This window comes from Glandiceps talaboti, chromosome 1 (assembly GCF_964340395.1).
Source record: "Glandiceps talaboti chromosome 1, keGlaTala1.1, whole genome shotgun sequence".
Lineage (NCBI taxonomy): Eukaryota > Metazoa > Hemichordata > Enteropneusta > Spengelidae > Glandiceps > Glandiceps talaboti.
The window spans coordinates 26,047,342-26,072,448 of NC_135549.1; the positions used below are offsets into that span (position 1 = coordinate 26,047,342).

At 36.5% G+C, this 25,107-nt stretch overlaps 1 protein-coding gene across 3 annotated transcripts in view; it reads left to right on the top strand.

Annotated features, from left to right (window-relative positions):
• The window catches only part of LOC144453921 (striatin-interacting protein 1 homolog), a 24,956-nt gene extending 729 nt beyond the window's left edge, over nt 1-24,227 (top strand). Inside the window, exons 2-22 of one of the 3 annotated variants that reach the window (XM_078145288.1) lie at nt 44-113; nt 1,265-1,339; nt 2,397-2,528; nt 3,102-3,222; nt 5,140-5,208; nt 5,871-5,977; nt 7,316-7,443; nt 8,075-8,260; nt 11,476-11,660; nt 12,108-12,173; nt 13,320-13,383; nt 14,392-14,463; nt 16,421-16,495; nt 17,394-17,491; nt 17,897-18,023; nt 18,419-18,519; nt 19,582-19,648; nt 20,682-20,786; nt 21,049-21,253; nt 22,053-22,308; nt 22,947-24,227. In XM_078145288.1, the coding sequence (XP_078001414.1) occupies nt 56-113; nt 1,265-1,339; nt 2,397-2,528; nt 3,102-3,222; nt 5,140-5,208; nt 5,871-5,977; nt 7,316-7,443; nt 8,075-8,260; nt 11,476-11,660; nt 12,108-12,173; nt 13,320-13,383; nt 14,392-14,463; nt 16,421-16,495; nt 17,394-17,491; nt 17,897-18,023; nt 18,419-18,519; nt 19,582-19,648; nt 20,682-20,786; nt 21,049-21,253; nt 22,053-22,308; nt 22,947-22,953 (2,304 nt within the window). In that variant the 5' untranslated portion in view covers nt 44-55 and the 3' untranslated portion in view covers nt 22,954-24,227. Of the gene's footprint in view, nt 1-43; nt 114-1,264; nt 1,340-2,396; nt 2,529-3,101; nt 3,223-5,139; nt 5,209-5,870; nt 5,978-7,315; nt 7,444-8,074; nt 8,261-11,475; nt 11,661-12,107; nt 12,174-13,319; nt 13,384-14,391; nt 14,464-16,420; nt 16,496-17,393; nt 17,492-17,896; nt 18,024-18,418; nt 18,520-19,581; nt 19,649-20,681; nt 20,787-21,048; nt 21,254-22,052; nt 22,313-22,946 lie in introns of those variants that run through there. The other 2 variants (XM_078145299.1, XM_078145279.1) reach the window with 2 other exon arrangements.
• The last annotated feature ends 880 nt before the right edge of the window (nt 24,228-25,107 follow it).

The following is a 25,107-nucleotide window of genomic DNA, read 5'->3' on the forward strand; positions in this document are numbered from 1 at the left end:
CTTTTCTTATACTGACATTGATTCCTGTTTCAATCTGACACAGACCCAGAGTGAGATGCCAGATTTAGACTTTGAATATGACGATGTAGACAAATATACAACTGAAATAGCAGGTAAAGATGTCTTCTTCTAATTGTGCAGTTATTGACTTGAATTTGTATCAAAGCCGAGAGCTAGCACACCATAGTGTATGATATACAGCTGTGAACAATTCTATTGAATTGCTAGTCTATATCATACAGAAATGTCATACATCATCCAGTGTAAAAACAGTGCTGTCTACAACCCAAACAAGATACAGGTTATAATTTTCATTAATTTTTGTGTAGTACCTGAAATTCAATTTTTCACTACAAATGGGTGCAAGTACATATTTTAGTCTGTAAGGTATGCCATGACGGGGCGCCCTCACACATCAGTCAATCCCTTTCATATAGAGCAGGTCAGTGAGGGTGAGCAACATGGCATATCTTACAGTCTAATACTCATGGCAAGTGTTTGTTTGTTTGTTTGTTTGTCAACATGTCTAAATGAACCAAAAATACATATTCTGACATACTCATGTTTATGTAGCAGGGATGTTAAAGTGACCATTTGGCATTCATATCATCACAACAAATACAATGTAGTCAAGAGCTTTAAAGAAATGTGTACTTTTAAAGAGGGGAATGGTGGGGGGTGGGGGTGGGGGGGGCATGTGTGAGTGTGATCAGAGATGTGTGTATTCACAAGCTGCAAGTGACGGAGTCATGTAATGTCTGTAGCCTTAATACAAATATGGGTATCAGTAACATGACTTTGAAACTTGTGAACAATACTATGCATACTACAGCCTTATTCTGTTTGATACATCCATGCAGAAACCAGTAAGAAACTGTAGTTGCATATTCTACACTTTAAGATAGCATAATTTAGATTGCAAGTTCTTGCTATGGTTTATCTAAATGAAATGAACCACTGCAACTAAACACAGACAAGTGGGCACCAATGTTTTCATGTTTGCATTTGATGTCTGCATGGTGGCACATTAGTTCATTTCATTTAGACAAAAAGTTGCAAAAAACTGTATTCATTCAATCTTGCTATCTTTAAAGCATAACATTCAGTTTCTTCTTGGTTTCTGCAAGGTTGTATCAAAGAGAGGCAGTGAATGCTCAAATGAAACAGGCTGTATGTACACTTTGTCTTGGGCGTTGTGTTCAGGTTCAACCTAACCAGGATCACTAAACTATCACACCTTTCTTGTCCTGTCTTGTCATCATAGAACTTTACAGCTACACAGAAGAAGTTGAATTCCCTCTAGGACAGAAGTTTTTTGAGGAAGACTTCTATTCCAAAGGTACGCTAGAAAGAACATTTATGTATTTCTTTAAGAATATATAAACATTATTCCCAATACTTTTCTTAGGTGAACCAAGGAAGTACAAGTCTTGCCACTTCAAGTTGAAGACAAATTGTAACAAATGAAAAGATGAAAAACCTGTAGGTCGTGGATATTTTCTGGCCGAATGAAATATATTTGGATATGATGTAATTTACTTTATGAAAAATCAAGAAGAGTAATGGTGACTTTAATATTTTCACTCCTATTTTGAGCACGACTGAACAAATGATATAGACACTTATTGTCATGATGTAGAAGAACTACTTTATCAAGGTGTTCAACTCAGTTTGCAAGTACATGTAGTAATACTACTAGTATGCTATGTTTTGTTAAGCCTCATCACTATCAAACTAGCCTGTTTACTATGCTGTCAAGATACATTGTTAGATGATCATGCCTACTGGCCCTTATAGCCTGTTTACTGCCCTGTCAAGGTATATCATTAGATTCACCTACATGTACTAGCTATCGTTTTCGCCATTTGTGTTGAGAAAAATGTCAAATGGGTCAGGTTGCCACCCCCCCCCCTCCCCCAACGTTATCTAGCTCCCATAGGGTTAAATTTACATAAAATGTTATGTACATTGTAAGTACCATGTAAATTACCACATTACATAGCGTATCGCGTGTTATTGATATGCTGATTCATTTGAATAATGACAGTCTGATTAGTTGTCATGGTTGAAGGGACTGCACACTGATCTTGCAGGCTATTGGGCGAAAATTTTCAATTTGGTATTATCACTTTTGACAATGTAATCATTACAAGCGGAGAATACGAGGGCTAAGAGGTATGACAAACTAACGATGTATCTCAACAGTGCAGTAAACAGGCAAACATGATGTTACATGTACCATATAAATTCAATTGATTTTGAGATAATGAAATCATCTGAATAAGAATGAAATGTAAATGAAATTCTCTAATATTGTAATCACAGGACAGTATAGATCACACAGCATTGGTCAAGGTTATTTATAACAACTTTTTATTATGTTTTACTCATGATAGTGCCAGACAAATGGAGTCGAATAGATGACAAACAGAAAAGCATGTACATTGCACATCTACTCAATGGATTAGATGTAGCAAAGAGAGAACAAAGGATGAAAACAGCAAGATCTATTTTATATCTAGCACAAGGTAAGTTATCTAGATTGTATTCCAAATACCGGTAAAGTACAAATTATGTGTAGGTATACTTAAGTCATATAGAAAAAATCTACTCTATTCCAAGTACAGGTAAAGTACACATGTAGGTACCGGTATACTCTGATTGGAGACACCTACACATGTACTGATACTCAATATACAGTTCTTACAGAGGATTAGGGCAAGTCCTCCAGTAGCAGAGTTATATTTCAGATCAAGCACATGGTCAGCTTTCTGATAGCATTGAATGTTCTACTGCTTCTGTAATGAGCAAACTGAGACAAAAATAATACTTGACTACAAAACACCAAAGTCAGCTACACCTTGCAAATTGTTCTATGCTGTGAGGGCTCAGTCAATCTGACACGTCACTGCTGTGCAACAATTTCTTGTGGTTGCATACCTTAACCATAGCTTGGTATTCACCAACACGTTACTATGCAACAACTCACAAGGAATCTTCACTTTTATCATTTTGATACCCAACAAAATATTTGTTCTTGCACGAGAGGGCACTATAATAGCACTAGTTGCAGTAGTAACCAAAGTATTGTATCTGTACAGGTGTATTTGGTGAGTGTTCCAGTGAGGAGGATCAAGTGAAATGGGCAAGATATAATACTTATCTACTGTATGAATGTGGTGCTTTTGTCTCCTTTGTGGAACTTCTAATGATGGAAGCCGAGTAAGTATCATGAACCCTGTTTATACAGGTATGGAAAACCCTCCTAAATTATACCTTAGATAGGAGTCAAGACAGTCGGTGTCCATGTAAACACAAACACATCCTCAAACACACTCATGACATAGGACACCCACAGGTCGTTTCCTGAAACTCTCCTAAACTGACTCAAGCCATGTCCTATATGTGTAAACCGGAAACCATTCTAACTGAGATGGGGGATAGTAGTGGGGGAGGTTAGACAACTTCTTGCAAGAGGGCTCCACCTTCACCAATTGGAAAATTTAGTAACACATGAATGAAAATCACAGCTACATGTAGTGTAAAAGAGACAGATTTGGATAGCACGATTTTAATATAGATTTGCTAGCTTGATTATCATCAGAGTTCATAAATGTCATGTATTTGATGAGCGAAAAAGAAGACCGAGGAAAATTTGATACACATTATGAAAAAAATACATGCACGTACAAAAATTGTGCTATGTGTCTGAAGTTCATTGGTCATTATCAAAAGTCAGGGTTCGCACGGTCCTGGAAAACCCTGGAAAACCCTGGAATTTCAAACCCTCCCTGGAAAGCCCTGGAAAACCCTGGAAAAATGCGCCCTACCCCTGGAAAACCCTGGAAAATGATCATGTTCAATCGATCGATTAATATTGATGATCGTCATGTCTGTGCTCGAGCCACCCATTCATATGATTCTGAATCTCATAAATGTGAAATCGCGAAAATATTTTCAAAATCAAAATTCACGCCGATTGAACCCAGACAGTCAAGCGATCATTCCACGAGACACTTTGCCCCACAGACCGTGCCTATGATTAGTTGAATGGGCGCCGCAGTGTTTGTTTCGATCTTGCGTATATTGCTACTCCATCTCCCAGTCGTCATTTCAGAGGGACATGACATTGTAACAGTCCCGGCCAGGGGTAACAGTAGGTCTGTTAACAAGATTATCGTAACACTGTAGCGAGTATCAAAGCATCATCAACCTTGATTAGAAATTGTTACAAGTTCGGCGCACGAGTCGACATACTACAAGCTCAGGCATGACAATACTAGGGCCTCGGGAAGTGCAGTTGAATTTCCGGGTTGTGGAAGTACGGTTGTGACTTTTATGTCGTCGATAAATGGGTATTTGTGTTACATGTTCTAAAAGAATAAACTACTGTTTTATGTTGTCGGTACAGTAACATTCGTCAATGGTCAAGTTGAGTTGAGAAATCGCGATGTTCCGCAACTCGTAGCATCCGTACATAAACATCGAGACGCAAGCGATGAATGTATTCTGTTATTCATAGCTCGAAATTTCGTTACGTAAATGACGCTTTTATTCAAAATTTTGAAGAAAAAATTATTTTAGGTGACTTATAAACCTAGTAACATCAAACCATACAATAACAAGGACAAACTTTAGTTTTTAATTTATTTTACTGGATATGTCTGAATTAGACTGACGAATGCTGCGACTCAAATCTTACACGATCAATGCACCAGCTTGACGAAACGGCTACTTAGCTTAGGGGTAGGACAGAGGTTTCTCCGTTAATCTTAGCGTGTAAACGTGGTTTTGAAACCAACATCTTGCATAGTGTCGATTGTCTTTAAAAAGTTTTGTGACATATGCGGGAACTGTTGTTAATTTTTCTCGTCCACATCAGACAATTAGATGTCATTCAAAAAATATACTTTAGTGTCAACACCCCTGGAAAATGGCCAAAATCAATATGAATACCCCTGGAAAACTGATGGAAAAACCCTGGAAAGTCCTGGAATTTTGTTTTGCTTTAAGTGTACGAACCCTGAAAGTTGCTATGGAAGACACACAAAACACTGCATGATCTAAATCAAGTCTGTATATTGACCATGCAATTGTAGTTATTGATATGAATTAGATGATAATGTTTCTTGTTTTTAGTAATACCAATGCTGCTACAACTGCCATGAGGAAACCTGCTGTATCCATTATAGATAGCACAGATTTGAGGTAAGGAATCTGAATAGTGACTTTGATACTTCATTCTTTAGATATTTTTGTTCAAATATTTGTCAGTGTCTCTGTATATACAGCGAAGCAAGGCATGATGTGCTTACCTTTTCGTAGCACAGCAGAGCACAGTATAAGTACTTGATTATAATGACTTTGAAGAAAAATATAAAAATATCATGAACAATAACATGATATATTACTCATATATGAGTGCAAAAGTAATGAGTAAAACAGTCCTGACAAATAAATTCAATCCTAACATTAACAATTATATATATATATATATATATATATATATATATATATATATATATATATATATATATATATATATATATATATATATATATATATATATATATATATATATATATTCAGTTATTGCTAAGAAGTTTTCAAGAACTGCTTTCATGTAGCAGATCATATTATAATGTGTGGCAGAAATAATGACTTAATATTTCAAATTTTATCAGAAAAAGCATGCACATTTAACAAAATTAATTTAAATGAAAGCTATTTATCTAAATATACTTTCGAGTGAAATTCCTATAAAAAGTGTGTGGAACAACTGTGAATGGGTGCCTGTACATATGAGGAGCATTTGAAAATGATTTTGTGCACAATTTAATTGTTGTGTTGTTGTTTTTTTTCCTATGCAGGGTTATAATAAGTGTGTTGTACATTATGGTGGAGACAGTAAGACGAGAATATCCCAATGAGACAGAGAGAGAGAAAGACATTAGGTCAGCTTTTCAGACTGAGTTAGGTAGGTTTGCTATTATCATCCTCATTTCAGACTGAGTTAGGTAGGTTTGCTATTATCATCCTCATTTCAGACTGAGTTAGGTAGGTTTGCTATCATTTCAGACTGAGTTAGGTAGGTTTGCTATTATCATCCTCATTTCAGACTGAGTTAGGTAGGTTTGCTATCATTTCAGACTGAGTTAGGTAGGGCTGCTATTATCACCCTCTCATTTTAGACTGAGTTAGGTAGGTCTGCTATTATCATCCTCATTTCAGACTGAGTTAGGTAGGTCTGCTATTATCCTCATTTCAGACTGAGTTAGGTAGGACTGTAGTTCCAATTAACGTTGTATGGTCTCGCATTTGTAACTAGGAGGATATGAGCTTTGAAATTATATCTGCCAACACACAACAGGTGCATGATAACGTAAACAACATGCCAATTTTCATTGCGTCAGTAAAACATGGTAATAATACATTCTTGTACAACAACCAAGAGTTCTAATTACTTATGAGTAACGTTTCGTCTGTTGTGGTCAACTGGATTGTCAAACTGTCCTAGAGGTAGTCAGCGAACAGACAGTTTGACAAAGCATGTTGATTGGAACAGGCGAAATGTCACTCGTAAGTAATTAGAATCCTTGGTCACTGTGGTACAGGAATGCATTATTACCATGTTTTACTGACGCAGTGAACTTTTTTAAGGATTTCAGAAAATTTGCACGTAGGCTGGACAAAGAACCTCAATGGGCCTAACATTAGATGAGATAATAACCATTGGCATCAGATCAAGCGTCTAACACATTAGACTCTAATGTCTATTGTATTAAGATCCCTTGCCGTGATTTACATTACAGGCAGATCAGTATATTACTTTAATAGTAAGATTCATTTTCCAGTGAATGAGTTCCATAAATTGTCATAGTAACATGTGTTAGTTCATAGTGTATTATACCATTCGCGAGCCAGGTTCAGCAAAAAATATGGGATATATACTCTTGTCGTTTCCGTCATGACAGTGCGCATCTACATGTATGTCATGACAACGCTACATCAATAGTTCTGATGTGTTCAGAATGTGAGTCCAAATGCTCAAAATTGCCATTGCTTTCCCTGATTTTCTTTTTATATTACTGTCGATAGTATACATGTAATTATATTATTCCTCAATATTTTTCTTCATTCAGCTGGAAAATACTCATGACTTAAGATTTGTCATTACGAGTCGCTAGACGCTGACAAGGGCCCCTAAAGGTCATTCATATTTTCCTTGGCTGAATAAAGAAAACTATTGGGGAATAATATGTAAATATTACTGACTGGCATCTGTATTATTTGTTTCCTTGTTTTATTTGCATAGGACAACCAGTGTTTGGGGATGACACACTGACAGTTCTACTCTTTGGTATGGTTACAAAGTTTTGTAGTGGACATGCACCACATTACCCTATCAAGAAAATCCTATTACTTCTATGGAAATCTGTTCTGGTAAGTTTATCAGTCAAGAATTAAATTACAGGGTTTTTTTTTCAAGTCCTTGAAAGTCTTGAATTTTAAAGTCCCCAAAAAAGTATTTACTTAAAAAAAAAACTTCAACAGTAATTAGCCATTAAGGTCATTGGGCTGTCAGTCGATGCTGATATGGACAGTTCTTTTCAGAATGGGGGTCATTGACCTGGACAGAACAAAACGTTGGTCAATGAACTTTCCAGCCATCTATCTATCTATCTATTTAACAAACTTCTATAGCACCAAATATCCAAAGTTAAACAATATTCAGTGGCACCTAGAGTTGCAAAGAAAATGGAAATGCTCTCTGAAAGATGTGAGTTTTTAAGCGTCTTTTGAAAATGTTGACATTGGTAGAGGTTTTTATATCCAAGGGTAGAGTGTTCCAAAGCACAGGAGCTGCTGAAGAGAAGGAGTCACGACCTACTGGGGAATTGATCTGCTTATATGCATTAACACTGTGTGGTGTGGTGTGGTGTGGTGTGGTGAGGTGTGGTGTTGTGTGGTGTGATGTTGGTCTGTGTTTTCAGTCAAAGGCTGGGGTAAAAGACTTGGGTAGAATCACACCTGTGAATACTGAAAAAAAGTAAAATGTTGTCTTTGTTAATAGTTTTCACAGGGTGGAGTAAGAGACCTGGCGGCACACAAAACTAAAGCCAGAGAAGGTGCTGGCCTACCACCACTACCAGAAGACAGTGTTCAAGTCACTAAGAACATGAGAGCTGCCTCACCACCGACATCAGCAGCTGATCTCTTGGAGCAACAACAACAGAAACGTAGTCGGGCCAGTAGAAAGGTACCCGTATATTGCGTGCATGCAATATACACCAAGAAATATATCAACTGACATGTGCTGTCTTATAAAGCCATCATATCTAGAAAACTAATAATACACATATAAATGTAGTAAATGATTCACATAAATCGTAAGAGAATGCATCAAAATGCTATATGTAAATGATGAATTAGAGAATGTTACCAACCCTATAAAGGTATATCATAATATGTATTGTAAAGATGCAAATGTCATTTCATGTTGCTTTGTGATATGCAAGTATTTTATATGGTGGGTAGTTCATGTGAGATGTTTGTTGTTGATGCAGTCTATACTTTTGTGCATGTAGGTGGTACGTAGTGCAGAACTAGAACTGACTTCGTTATATGAGTTTCGCAGTAGCATATTTTGTATTTAAAATTTTTACATTTCTGATCCCAGTATATACATATAGTTGAATTTCTGCCATTTACACCCCTATTATATTACAGTGCCAAGCTTGATGTATGGTCTGACTTGATTCTGAAGGCTGTGATCAACTTAACATAAAACTCCAAGCCAGAGTTACCCCCCCCCCCCCCCCCCCCCCCTCACTCTTGAAATTACAGTGCTGTGGGCAACTTGCCATAGAACTTCCCATCAGATTGAATTATATGATCAACTTGATTCAAAACTCCAAGCCAGAGTTACCCCCCCCCCCCTCACTCTTCAAATTACCGTGCTGTAGTCAACTTGCCATAGAACGTCTCATCAGATTGCTGCATATGATCAATTTGTTCAAACCAGACCCACATCAGATGACAGTGCTGTGATCAAAACGTTAGAAACGCCAAGCTAGTCATCTAGCTCTACTCAGATTACACTCCTCTAATCATGGTAAAGTTGTAATCAACTGAGCATGATCAATTCTAAGCCAGTCCCAATGCCATGACAAATTCATGTGTAAATAGAAATGTTTTTTTTTTTGAAAGATGTTGACAATTTGCTAACAACCATTACTAATTGATGCCCAAAATGTTCCCAAACTGACATCACAGATCACACACAATGCAACGATGAAGTCTACCTCCAAGACATAGCAGATCACACACAACATATGAAGTCCATCTTCAAGATGCCAAAAGATACCTCATATGATTTGAATATCACCGACGTCATACAAATGCTTTCATTATTTTTATCCCGGATTTAGTTGTTGTTGTTATTGTTGTTGTTGTTGTTGTTGTTGTTGTAATAATGTATTATGATTTGTTATGTTTTCTAAACACTCTCTTCTCTTGCCATGTTCTGTTTCATGATCTGATGGCCTCCTGTTCCTCCTACACGACCTGATCAAATTATCCATGATGTGACCCATGACCTCTGAACTTTGACCTGCCTCTGGAACTTCTTTGCCATCCTGTGTCCATGTGTGAGCTCATTAGAGTAGTATTTTTCTGATTTCAAATCATAGATGTGGATGTCGGCATTGATTTTCAATAGCTTTGGAAATTTTCCTTTGCTTTGTTTCATTTTCTGAACAATCAGTGTAAATTTTTTTATTACTCTTTCTGTGTGTAGCTGAGGAGACAAATCGTCTATAAAGCAAGAGAAAATGTGACAAAATAATCACCGTTATAGAATAAAGTGATAAAAAAATCACAGGTAATGTAAGAAAAGTGTAATAAAATTATTACCACTATATTATATGTTTAAGGTTAAACTTGTTTTAGAACCTGGTGGAAAAAACGAAACGGAAGACAAACAAAATTTGATACATATGATGATTTGTACTGATAGTTCAGAAAATGGAACATCAATGGAGACATTTTTTATGTTTATGGCAGTATTTTGTTTGCCTGTTTTGACTTTTTTTTGTCAAATATTGTTGACAATCATTATGATAAGTTCCACAAGGTGGAGATGCAGTGATTAGGTTGGAAAGACTTTGTTTGTCATATTTGAAGTTGGAAATGAAATGTGTGAGTCACAACATTTGCAAGATACCATGGCTATTCCAAAAAATGCAGAAAAAATGGATTTTGTGATAATGGCTTCTTGTCGTCGTCATGTTGACAGTTGAACCAGATTTTGTAATTCTTCATGGAGTATGACTGAAATATATGGGGTTTTGTTCAGGAAAACTGTATTGTGTAAGTTAAGAGAACTTCTGACTCAAAGCTCAATATTCCCCTATAAATAATGCAATTCTCCTTTAAAAAAACATGCTGTAATGACATACGGATCTAAATTCCAAATAAGGAAATGACATTTGAATTCCAAATAAGGGAATAATATCATTTGTATATCCAAATGAGGAAATGTAATTTTGAGTTCCAAATAAGGAAATACCATTTTGAATTCCAAATAAGGGAATACCATTTTGAATTCCAAATAAGGGAATATCATTTTGAGTTCCAAATAAGGAAATACCATTTTGAATTCCAAATAAGGGAATATAATTTTGAGTTCCAAATAAGGAAATATCAGTGTAAATCCAAATGAGGAAATGCCATTTTGAATTCCAAATAAGGTAATATCATTTTAGATTCCTTATAAGGGAACACACCTTACCTGCATATTTCCATTGACTACACATCTATGAAAACATCTAGTAAAACCAGGTGTCTTTTAAGATATTCTTTCTCAAACTTCACCCAGGGTGCTAAGTTCAACCTATTTTATTCACTCCTCATTGGTTTTCAGAAGGGAAACCCAGGTGGCTTTGGGATATTCCTCATATGTTTTTGGGGGTAATGGTGATTGTTCATCTCTTCAGTTACCCTCCTTCTTATAGGATGGAGATTGTTGGGGGAACCTGGAGTGGGTACAGGTGTGCTGCAAATAGCACATACTAACAGTGCATCTCAGTCCTTAGCATTTTTGCCAATTTTTTGAATATTTTTTTTTCAACTGCATACTGTGCATAACCTTGCCTCTCCAAATCACTATCCTACCACCTAACACCCAGCAGTGCATGTGTAATAAATGTAATGAATTTCTTTTTACAAAAAATTATATTTCACTTTTTTTCTGCACTTCATTATACTATACAAGGTATGACATTTTCTCTCGCTCTTGTAAAACTATAAGAGTGAATGTTTCTTCTTCTTGCATGAAGTACTCACAATCTATTTTTCTCTCTCACTGGTTAATTGAAAGTTAATAAGCTAAATTTTAGCACACAAAAAAATATGGGTATGGTATTTCCAATTTGAGGAAAATGTTGCATATGTTATGTCCGTGATTATCCTCAGGAATTGGTGAAACAGATTGGTGTCGATGATCCTAATTTTGATGATATGGATCGTAAAGATGATGACAATAAAGATGATGATCAAAGTCCACCAAGTGAGGAGGAGGAAAATGAGAATAATTCACTTCAGAAACCACCAGATACTCCCCGTGAACCCAGAGTTCTACCATGGGCTCCTAAAGTTAGGTATGACTTCTCCACTTACTTCAAAAACCACCAGATACTCCCCACGAACCCAGAGTTCTACCGTTGGCACCTAAAGTTAGGTATGGCTTCTCCACTTAATTCAAAAACCACCAGATACTCACCGTGAACCCAGAGTTCTACCGTGGGCGCCTAAAGTTAGGTATAGCTTCTCCACTTATTTCAAAAACCACCAGATACTCCCCGTGAACCTAGAGTTCTACCGTGGGCTCCTAAAGTTAGGTATGGCTTCACCACTTTAAGAATAATTCACTTCAGAAACCACCAGATACTCCCCGTGAACCCAGACTTCTACTTTGGGCTCCAAAAGTTTGGTATGGCTTTTCCATTTAGGAATTCTTAACTTCTATATAAAATACATTTGTTAATTTTCTTAACCCTTTCACTACCAGCTCCTGATCTTTAATCTGATTTAATTTGTTATTACAGACAAAAAGATGTTGAGGTGTTTTTGGACCACACCCGAAGCAAGTTTGTTGGTTTTCAAGTTGGTGGGTAAGTACATGTGTAGTTAAGAGATAAATTGTTACTATCTGTGATATGCTAAAAACAGCTATCTAATAAATCCTATATGTTTGGATTCATAGCGTTCGTGTAACCTATGACGTATTTCGTAGCTCAGATCCTAGACTATCTCAGCCTCGAAAGCCTCGCCAGCAGAAAGTGGCTGTTTTGCATGTACCGATATTTACTGCATACTTGTACTCTATCTAATATCCTTGTACTATGCACCCTCATCGACTACAGAGGACTAATTATTCGTTGACGTGTTATTGTGATGCTGAAGGGTGTCGCAAAAACACAGTGAGTTGCAATAACACATCAAGGAATGGTTAGTCCTATGAGGTTGATGAACAATACAAGGATATTAGATAAGAGTACAACATATGCGGTAGATATTGGTGCTTACAAAACAGGTGCTTTCTGCTAGTGACTCTCTCAAGGCTGTGAGAGTGTGTACACAAAACCTGCCCTTTGAGTTGAGTCTCTACCAGTGTGTCCTCTAATGAAAGCAAGGTAACTTTTTTGTTTAACTTTTGGTCAAAATGTTACAACTTCAATCAAGCAAGGGGTAAGTAGTGGAACTTGTTACAAACACCTGGAAAGTAAACAAATGAATTGGATTACTAACAATTGGTAAAACATGTTGGATGAAAAGTTGGATATGAAAAGTTGTATCTCGTATTACAGTTCATTGTTTGATACAGGATTAATTTTTCCCATCATGCTCTCTGCACCATCTACCCTCCAGGTTTGGTAGGAACATTCAATCCATGGCTTCTTTACCTAATAGCTCACATTCACAAACACATTTCAAGTTCTCCTGGCGTTTCACATGTACAGATTCATTTGTTTACTTTCCCTGTTAGTAACAAGTTCTGTTTGTTAACCCTTGCTATACTGAAGTTGTAAAAACTGGGTACTTTTGTAACATTAATTTCAATCATGAATTAAAAAAAAATGTCAGTCAACAGCATTTGGTGGCCACAAGACCAGCACTTGAGGAATGCATTATTTGACTCGGGTTAAAGAGATGCACGTCTGAACTGTAGAAAATGTAAAGAATCAAGGATTGACAGTGAAGTTTGACAGAAATATTCAAATTGAAAAGTGTTCTGTTTGTTGATTGTGATATTACAGAGATGCATACACCGTAGCTGGTTTGCCCGAACCAATTCATGAAGGTGTCAGGATTTTGAAAAAAGTGAGTAAATGTATCAAGGGATGATCACATGATGTCACACAAACTCAATAAACTAACTTCATTCATTTAGGGGTAGGGGGTCTGGAGTTGATGCGATTGCTGAACTTTATTTTGATACTTCTAACCAAATTTAGAAAACTGTCATGCCTTAAATGATAACAGGTTCTGTATTTACTTCTAAGATGCTGATAAGTTCATTTCTGAATAGTTTTAATATGGTGCATTGATCATAGTGGTGAGACTGCTACAATTTTCATCATGGTTTACACCATATATAAACATGTCAATGTGGCATTTATGAATGTTTGTTTAGGGGCAGGGGGAGAGAATTTTGGCCAAAATAAATGAAGTTCAATTATTGAGCTTGTGTAACAGATGTATAGAAGACATGGCTTCACCTGACTGACAGGATTTAACGTACTGCAAATAAGGATAGGAGAATAGTCAGTTTTATTGACATGTGTTAAGAATGGAATGAGTTGGCATTAGTGTACAAAGGTGTCGTGATAACAACAACAACATTCATTCTATTTAACTTTAATTCTAGTCACGCCAGACAATGAACATATGGAAATGTTAATTCAATTTTTTTCGTCAAACCAGATGATAATATTTAGCAACATCTCTGAGATATTTATCTGGCCAGATAATAAAATGTATAAGTTTTGGTAGGATTTTTGTCAAGCCAGATGACGTTTTTGTTTCAAATCTTGCGATTTTCATTGTAACACTCTTGGACATTATCACATGACTTGATAAACTTTGGGAGGAATTACCATATAAGTTTGATATTGTCTCTCAACCAACCACTTTCGACATCAACACGCACTCAACACATGACGTGGATGACGACAATCTGATTTTAGAGGCTGTTTAAAATAGCCTTATATCAGAATTTACGTATATACTTATAAAGTGATATTACCTATACCTATATATATCTATATGATGACCACTTCTAGGTGATGAGATGGATTCATATTTCCTTGTTTGTTTGTTTTCTTTCAGCATGTGTACATTTCATTATCTGAATTACAAATTCAAACTGAAGAAGAGATAACAAAACATCCTGTGTCAAAGGTACGAAGAGATTACAGTTTAGGAGGTTACTGAAACAATTTATAATGAAAGCTCATCTATGCAAACGCTCAGTCTAAGGTCATGAATTTAACTTGGTATTGCAATGAAATGTTCAATTAGCTCATCAAAGCTTTTACCAGGTATCCACCATGGCTTTGTCAGTGTTTTATGAAGTCATGACGCATGCGTGACTTCAGACAATAGGGAACTTGCAATCCAGACTGAGCATGCTCAGACGCAAAGGACTATGGGATTATATGTGGTTATCGTAATACCTAACCTGGAGCTACTGATGAAAAAACCTCCCACAATGGTCAGGGTAAACTATGAATTGGTCATTCATGGTTGCAAACAATGTATCAACATTGTTTACAATACTAATTGGTTAGTATTTATTATCACATTTCCCATGATGCAACATTCAACATGGCGGGTTTGCAAGTTCCCTTTTGTCCAAAATTCTCAGACTTTGGTGACGTCTCCCATCACAGTTTATAGATGGTTGTAAAGTCCAAATAATATTGTTATCACATTGTCATTTAAAGGCCAAGTAGTGGGTATTTGCTGATATATTGATATATCAACAATTATATTATACCAGTATATTGATGGTGGAAATCGAGGGATCTGATTGGTCTAGACATCGAGCTAGCGCGTCTAAAACGAGTGATAATGCACTGCTGGTACGATAATGCACTGCTGGCACGCGTCCAAATTTTGTTCGTCTACGAGCGTTGAGTTGTAGTCCGCCGTGATACTGATAGTGAACTCTTCGAATTGTCAGAGGAGGATTTTCTCTCAATGAGACAATATTTTATGAGAAATTATGAAGCAAATTTCGAAAGCAACCCAGTCATCGCGTATTTGTTCAAATCATCGCCTTCTACATGTACTAAGGTCAAGGCGCTAGGCATGCACGATATCGGTCGCGGTCCCAGCCTCGGCGCGGCTGGAGTGGAAACATTGGTGAGCTGTCCTGTCCTGTCCTGTCCTGTCATAAAAATGAAGCAAGTGAAAGAGGTTACACTGGCCGACTTACCATTAATCTAAATAGAAATTTGTCTGGGATCCTGTCCTAGAGTATCAGTCATCAATCCGAGAGGGAAATCCTCAAACCCGAAAATCTACTGACGTAACTTCCAGTAATATAAATACATTGTAAATATCAACCTGCCGCCATGCCTATCGTCTCACTTCACCGAGTCGCGAATTCGGCCGGGAACGATCGAAGCACGCTGTATTTAATAAACCACTTCAAGTTTATACCTTGAGTCAAACAGGTTGTTTATTCATCACTGTGCACTTTTAATGAGCCGATCAATGTACAGATTATCCCTAGAAACGACGAGCAGATAAAATAAATCCAGTCGCTGCACGACGTAGGCCAAGATCAGCTGTCTTGAAAAGCAGCGTTATTGTTATGCAAATTAGACACAGAGGCGCATATGAAACGAGAAAACGTTAGTTCTTATCTTGTTTCCGATATTTTCAATATACTGGTATAATATAATAGCGATAAACCACCCCCTGGGGAAGGTATACCACTCGGTTTTGACCAGTGAACTCAATATATGCACTCGCTATCGCTCGTGCATATATTTCGTTCACTGGTCAAAACCGAGTGGTATACCATCCCCAGGGGGTGGTTTATTGCTTAAATAACAAATCCATGGTATGCTGGTATGGGTTTGATGATCTTACATGCTGCAACAAGTACAACAAAATAGGTGAACAGAAAAAAAAGAGCAAACATTATGAAAAAAAGCTCTAAAACAGTTTTTTTTAGAGCGACATTCATATTGCTGGTAGACAATTAGCTGATAAGTTTGTTAACATTTAATAATGCTTAATTTCCAACAGTTGGTCTGTTTAGCAGATTTTTCTTTGCAATGCTGTCAGAATGTTTATCCAAGAATCATATCAATGTCATACAACTGTGACTGTTATCATTTTACAGGCAGAAGAAAACATCGCCAACTCAGCCGTAGAGTTGCTGTACCAAGCCATGCTTCCCAATTTACCACAGTATATGGTGAGTACAACTTACTAGATCTGTTCGCAAAGTTATATTACAAATCAAAATTACAAATAAATTAGCAGAGTTTTACACAAATGATACTATAATTTACAATACAAATTTAGTCAGTGGATATAAATTACTTTGTGAAATTTGATTTGATTTCTTAGCTTTTTAGTTCTTTGATTTCCATATTAACAATGCCAATCAGATTACAAAATATGATCAAGTGTATCTTTCTTTATACTGGATGGATAGTTCTTTAAGTATATATATTAAACACTTGTCTCCTAAGAAGTCCAGTGAGGGCCATCCCTCATGGGTTCAGAGTTAATGCAGGAGGAATCCTGAGTACCCGGGGAAAACCTGTATTGTTTGGTAGAGTCAAACTGAACGACACTCTTCTTACTTACAGCGTGGTAAATTTAATCAAACCCTGAATGGGTTTGAACCTCATCCACAGTGGTAAAAGGCAAGTGGTTTAACCACTTGGCCACTGACAAAACCATCTAGGCTTGATCAAATGTATTTACTGTATTTCACATCTATTGTGCTAGTTCTGTGTATTCAAATGTGTATTTATGATGGTTATTGGCCTCCTTTTAGTCAAACAACATGAAAGTTGAATGTTATTATGAATTGTGCATACTTACGAGAACCTATAGATGAATCGTTAGTTGTTGATGAGATTTGAATCAGATTGCCACAAGATTTATTTTCTTCATGAATGTCCTAGCTATATTGATTTCACATCAACCTTGTACCAGGAAAATATTGGTTATCCCAGTCCTGTTATGGTAGATCAGGAACTAGATCCCTCGTATGTATTGTAAGTGTATGATACATGTACATAGGACAGTTCTACATCCATAAGACTGACCCATTCAGTGTACACATGTTCATTAAATTTCAGATTGCCTTGTTGAAAATCCTCTTAGCTGCAGCACCGACATCCAAAGCCAAAACAGATTCTATAAACATTCTAGCAGATGTATTACCTGAAGAAATGCCGTAAGTGTTTTTTGTAAGGAGCATACATGTGTGTGTCCAGTGTCTGCTGGTGTGACAATTGTTCTACTGTGATCAGAAGTTCTTCCAGAGTCACCTTCAAAGTCAAACAAATGTGATTATCCATCCAGTGTCTGACAGTTATCTGTTACTTCTTTCCTCCCCTGACAGAGTTGTGGCACTGCAATGATTATTTGCTGCTTCTTTCCTCCCCTGATAGAATCGTGGCACTGCAGTGATTATCTGCAACTTCTTTCCTAGCCTGACAGAATCATGGTGCTGCAGTGATGATATGTTGATATTTACTCCCCCGAGGGAACCATGCCACTGCAATGATTATGTTGTACTTCTTTCCTCCCCAGAATCATTGCCTGACAGTTATAAATTACTTCTTTCCTCCCCTGACAGAATCACAGTGCTACAGTCCATGAAGTTAGGCATTGATGTTAACAGACATAAAGAAATCATAGTGAAATCAATCTCAGCAACCTTACTACTACTTCTCAAACACTTCAAACTCAATCATATTTACCAGGTAAGTTTGGTTTTGAGTCATGTCATCCTTCATTTGTGTTCCATTGTGTAGTAGCTGTATCACACACAGCATCCCCTGTCAGTCTGTCCATTGTGTAGTAGCTATGTCACTCACACAGGGTATCCCGTGTCAGTCTGACCCAAGGTTTGTACAAACAAAGTGTGATGCACTCAGCCAGTCACATTTGATGGTTGCCTTGTAACAGCTGACTTACCTAGGACACCCTCTAGTGGTAAAAAGGCAAAAAATGTTCTCATGACCCAGGGATACGTGGAAGTTTTCTCGAACAAAGTAACAACAAAAGTTAATCAGAGGTGTATACTACATTTAAGTGATGTATATATATGATATGTATTGCCCTCATATAATTATTTTTATCTTTGTCTATTTCACAGTTTGAATTTATGAGTCAACATTTAGTGTTTGCCAACTGTATACCACTGGTGCTCAAGTTCTTCAATCAAAATATTAGTTCATATGTAGGTGCCAAAAATAGGTATGTATTGATGTGTACAGTGTATGTATATTCATGTATGATGTGCATGCATGCATGTATGTATTTGCGCGCACGTGCACGTGCACGTGTGTGTGTGTGTGTGTGTGTGTGTGTGTGTGTCTATCTGTCTGCCTGTCTGTATGTATGTCTGTGTGTGTGTGTCTATGTATGTATCTATGTGACTACTGCACCATGTGTGTGTCTATATATATATATATATATATATATATATATATATATATATATATATATATATATATATATATATATATATCTATATACTAGTATCTATATATCTATATATCTATCTGTCTGTCTGTCTGTCTGTCTGTCTGTCTGTCTTGTCTGTCTGTCTGTCTATCTGTCTGTCTTTGTATATGACTGTCTGTGTATTGTGTAGTTATAAGTTAGCCATCCTGTGTGTGGACATCATGGATTCTAACAAACCAGCTATTTAACTTATAATCACACATGTTGTTTGTTCAGTTGGCAAGTTCTTCATTACTTTACAACTTACAGTATTTGTAGTAAGCTGTTTCAAGATACCAATATTGGATTCAATTCTACAGTTTAACTTAGACAGCATTGACACATTGTACTTAGTCACCACATGTTAATTGAACTTTTCTGTCTGTTCTGTTACATGAATAAAATCAAAAACTGTCCAATTAAACAATCTGACTACTATGTTGTGGCTTGTACTCCTTTGTTATCGTTTTACAATTTTACAATTTTATCATTTTACAATACACATGGGGATATTTGCATTCAGGGCCTACACTGTCTATAGACAGTTTTACATGTTGGCTAGCCAAGCTTACCCTCAAGCCCATGCTTGTGTAAGCTGATAAATCAGGATATAATGTATTTCACAAATTTAATTATGGTAGTTATTCTCTCTCTCTCTGCAAATGCTGTCATGCACCATCACACAGTACCTTCACCCCAATTAATGCTAATATACTACCATTTGTAAGTGGTACTACAGCAATTTCAAAGCACTGGATCTGTTATATCTGTTTCTTCAGAAAACACTGATATTTTGTTGTTACTGTATTTCAGCATCAACGTGATAGATTTCCCTAACTGTGTAATAGGAGATCAGCCTGAACTAACTGCAGAGAGTTTGGTAAGTGTAGAGAGTTTGATAAGTGTAGAGAGTTTGGTAAGTGTAGAGAGTTTGGTAAGTGTAGAGAGTTTGATAAGTGTAGAGAGTTTGGTAAGTGTAGAGAGTTTGATAAGTGTAGAGAGTTTGGTAAGTGTAGAGAGTTTGGTAAGGCATAAATTGTGTGGTTCCGATTACATTCAATTTTAAAATAGGTGGGGTAGGTAAATTTTTTATTTTATTTTATTATATTTTATTTTCATGTGTGAGTGTCTAGTTCAGGTTTTCCATTGTTTTCCAAATGGTCTCTGTGTTGTTTATTTCTTCTTATCAGATGTACAGCCATTATAGATTGGAACAATAGTTTTATGTTTTTTTTTAAGTTGATGTCAGTTTCCGCACCCACTATTTCTTGATTTTATTACTATTTTTCTTGAATATGTAAAAAAAGTTTAGGGTCAGCATGAAAAACTAGGTGGGATCGGGTAACCAGAACTAAAGAACTTTTTTTATTTGGCCTAAGTGTAATAAGATTGGTAAGTTTAGAGAGTTTGGTAAGTTGGTATGTTTAGCCTTAGTTTACTTACAATAAATAACGTGTTCTGAAATACTGTACGTGTAGACTGTAAGGTACTTTATGTCACTCAGCCCAAATCAGTCTTCTCTTGATATTTAAATTTGATTGGATGCAACCAGATCTTGTTGCGAAAAGCTAAGAAAGGTTCCATTCCATACAGGTGTTGATACCTTGTCTGTTTCTACATTCCTAACTGTGTAAGACACCTCCATAATCATCTATGTCACAAATGAAATTGCCTAAGTGTCAGTAAAATGTCACGTCATATGAGCTAAATGCCAAGGCCACTTCAATTTCTGTGTATCAGCAGTCTGTGTTCCAAATCACATGGTGCAGATTTAAATGAGTTGTCAGTAAAGTTTGATGTATTTAGTAGAGTTGTAAGGACTCAGTGTTGTGGGGTTGACAACAGATCCAAATCCCCAATCTTAATACTTAACAAACAATGGTGTTCATTTTGCTATTCTGTATATTACACAGGAAGCTGGTGACAATGCAGCATTTTGTTGGAGAAATCTGTTCTCATGTATAAATCTACTACGAATACTAAATAAACTTACCAAGTGGAAACACTCAAGAACTATGGTAAGTCATTTAATAAACTTACCAAGTGAAAACACTCTAGAACCATGGTAAGTCATTTAATAAACTTACCAAGTGAAAACACTAGAAACTATGGTAAGTCTCTTGATAAACTTACCAAGTGAAAACACTCTATAGTTACCATTGTTTATATTCATGATTACTAGTACATGTACAACAGACAGAGAAGAGACTGTCATAATCATATGTCTGATATATTATCACAACTTTACCAAATTTTGTTTTATTTTGTTTTATCTTGTAGATGCTAGTAGTGTTTAAGTCAGCTCCTATTCTCAAAAGAGCCTTAAAGGTGAAACAAGCTATGATGCAGCTCTACGTACTCAAACTCCTTAAGATGCAAACTAAGTACTTAGGAAGACAATGGAGGAAGAGTAACATGAAGACATTGTCTGCTATTTATCAGAAAGTCAGACATCGATTGAATGACGACTGGGCGTACGGAAATGGTAAGTATCTCATTTTCCTAGTATCAATCCAAAATTGTTATTGTGCAGCCAGGTCTATAGTTTCACATATTACTGGGAAAGATTATAATTAATATCAAATAGTGAAGACTTACTACCAAAATAAAGTGACTATAGAGTTTCAATTAGGCTGCATGATTGTTTTTTTTAAGTCTCAAACAACATTTTTGGTTACAAATTACATGAAACAAAATACCGGCACTGATATCATGCAAGCATATAAAATAGTACACTGTATCTCAAGGTGAACACAAACACATCATTATCATTTTCAGATGAGACGAGGACTGTTCAAGCAAAACTTTATTTGTGTTCACAGAGATGAAATGTAACATTTCACGTGCCTACATGCTGTCATTGCATGTAGCTTGTTTGTGTGATTCATAACAAAAAGACAAAATGTGTGATATGTGAAAAATGTCCTGCCACATAATTGAAACTATATAGTCTTTCTGGTTTGGTAGTATCAGGTCAGGTGACCAAGGTATGTAGAGTATCATTGTCCTGTGTCTTTGCTAAGGTTGGGGTACCCCGGTAACAGCAAGGAGGGAAAGCGGTAAAATTTCCATAGTTTCCAGCTTACAGCCCTTAATAAAAACACTGAAATTGTACCACTTAGTAAGCATTACCTGTTCAGATTACTGAGTGTCAACATAGACAAGCTTCTCTCTACCAGAACGTACTTGTTTGTACACAAATAACAACAAAGTTTAGCAAAACAGGATTGATTAATATTACAATCTCATCGCTATGAATGTATGACAATTATATTTTCCTTCAGATATGGATGCTCGTCCCTGGGATTTCCAAGCGGAGGAGTGTGCCCTCAGGGCCTGTGTTGATAGATTTAACACTAGAAGATATGACAATGGTACTAGTAAGGATCCAGAGTATGCACCTGTAGATAACAACATACTAAGTGTATTAGGACAAAGTGTTGAACTCAGTGAAGATTTTAAGAGATACTATGAGACGTGGTTAGACAGGGAAGTCTTCTCAACGAAGATAGACTGGGATCAGTTGCTGAGAGAGACTTGGTAAGTGTCTAGTGAAGTCATAAAGCTGCACTGATTAATATGCAGTTTGTACCAGTTTGTAAAGTTTTGTATTGCCCATTCAAACAGGAGTTATCACAAACCAATCAGGAAAATAAATATTTGGATATAAATCACAAAAAATGGGTCTGTATAAATCTCTTCAGTACGTGTTTTAGGTGTGTGGGGTGGGGGTGGGTGTGGGTATTTGTATGTATGTATGTATGTATGTGTGTGTGTGTGTGTGTGTGTTTGTGTGGATGGGTGCAGTGGTGTCAGCGTGTGCATGCATGCATGTGTATGTTAGCATTTACGTATCTGTCTGTGTATGTAAGAGTGCAAAAGTAATGAGTACAACAGTCCTGATAAATAAATTCACTCCTGACATTTTGAATGGATATTCTTTCACGAAGGATACCAAGGCAACATATAAGTAGATTTTCAGCTAACACTATATCTATATGTTATGAAATATAACGAAACACCGCAAGTTGTAGAAACGGTAAAATGTGTCTATTTGTATGCACTTGTGTACATGTGTGTGTGTGTGTGTGTGTGTGTGTGTAATGTGAGATTATGATGTTCTCTCTCTCTCTCACATCCCCTCTAATGTATGCCTTTACTTATATTTCTTTACACAGGTATTGAGACTGATGTGGTACATATACTGTGCCGTTGCCACGGTATGAGTGTTTGACGTTTGACCATCAGTACCCCCCACAGTTACCATGGCAAAGCAGAAGTGTGCAGTATTTCTCAATGGCCTGGACAGTGCTTACTTTTGACGTCAGAAAATCTGAAATAATTTGAACAATCCAAACACAAACCCTGTAAGATATCCTCATTCAGCAGCTTTTACACATGAAAGTAAACCAACAGATTTAAAACTGTAAATACAATTTTTTTTAAAAAGTTGCACGTCATGTCAGTGCTGAATATTCAGAAAGTCAAACTCTGCGTGATTCTAAAATCTAATCTCGTCAAATCTAATAACATGTAATTTTAGCAAACGTTTTAACTTTCCTTTATCAGAGTCAAATTTGTAATATATGGCTATGGAAGACACACAGAATTGATGCCTGCATGGCGTGTAGTGTGTTGATATGGTCAAGATTGCTTGTTCTCTCAAGCCATTGCAAATGTAACCATGAGTTTTCTTTTTCTCTGTGAGAGATGTACTGTGTATAATTATATATCTTTTCTAAACGGTTGTTGTTGTGTGTAAGTAATTAGCAGAGGACATACCGTGGAGGTACAGTCAGGGATAACAGATAGTTTTATAGGATCTTGATGCAGTAGAACATTGACTTAAAGTATTCAACCAGCACAAAGAGGGATGATGTCACCAGTATCTGTGTACAAAACAAGTAGCACAGAAAGTGATGATGTCATTTGGATCTAGTTGAATACCTACTTGCACTGAATGGGATGATGTCATCTTCATCTTGGCTACACAGAAACTGATGATGCCATTAATATTTAGGGTGAACACTTCCTTGCACAGAATGAGATTATGTCATCTTTCACAGAAAGTAGTGATGTCACCAGTATCTAGGTGAACACCCAATTTTACAAATGAGATGATGCCATTGTCTTGCACAAAAAAAAATTATTATGTCATCAAAATCAAGGTGAACACATACTTGCACGGTGATGTCATCTGGCACAAAAAGTGATGACATCATCAAGATCTGTACACAAAACCAGTCTTGCATCAGGCACGTCATCAAAATCTCGCCATGCTGCCATGTCACAAAATGATGTCATCAGTGTCTTGACCAACAGCAACTCTGATGCAATATATTGTTTATTACATCAGAAGCTCTATACATAGCAAACTTTGTTATACAAAGTGATGATGATGATGTCATTAGTGATGTCATCAGAAAACAAGTATATGTATTATTTGTACACTTCATTTTCTAGTGCTTATATTAAAAAGAAATAAATTATTTGCTTGTAAGGAAATAGAGTATTTATGTGGATTTGTTGTTTACCACAGTCTACATATTGAATGACTGTAGTTATGGTGATAGTGGTGTTTACTGGATGTAAAGTCATACAAATATCAAGGGAACAAAGTATGATGTATATTTCGCTATTTCATTATTCATGAATTGCTTAGTATGTTAAAGGGAAGGTCCATGTTCATATTGAGTTGGTGAATTCTCATATAATACCATCCAGGTTTTGAAATGACAATATACAAATGTACAAGTAGCCCAAACCTAGACACACACACACACACACACACACACACACACACACACAGAGTAGTATCCCCTGTGGTGATTTTTATCAAGGGTAAGATGTTCGTGTCTTTCTCGGTAGATAGTATGACTTGTAGCCATTTGACTAAAACAAAGGCGTGTCTTGATGGATATTCGTGATAATATTGTAACACTACATCATACATGTACCAGCAGGCCATGAAAGTATAATAGGATAACATTTAGTCCAACTGCTGGACCGTCGGGTTATTATGGTTACAAAAAAATTAGGTGTTCTGAAGGGCGATAACCTAACCCTAACACTAACAGGCTGTAATCAGAGGTGATGCCGTACGTCCTTCAGGTTCATTTTTGCCAACCTTCTGAGACACAGTCTGACGTCTTTAATTCTACAAAACTGGATAACAGTCGCCAAAAGGGAAATGTGAAATTATACTATTAGACAGTGAAAGAGTTGCAACTGATGTACATTGTGTTTCCAAAGTCACCAAGGAATTGCTAGATAGGAGACAAAAACTGTCGTATCTTTATCAACAGAGATAACAATTGTACACTTATTACTACTCTGCAT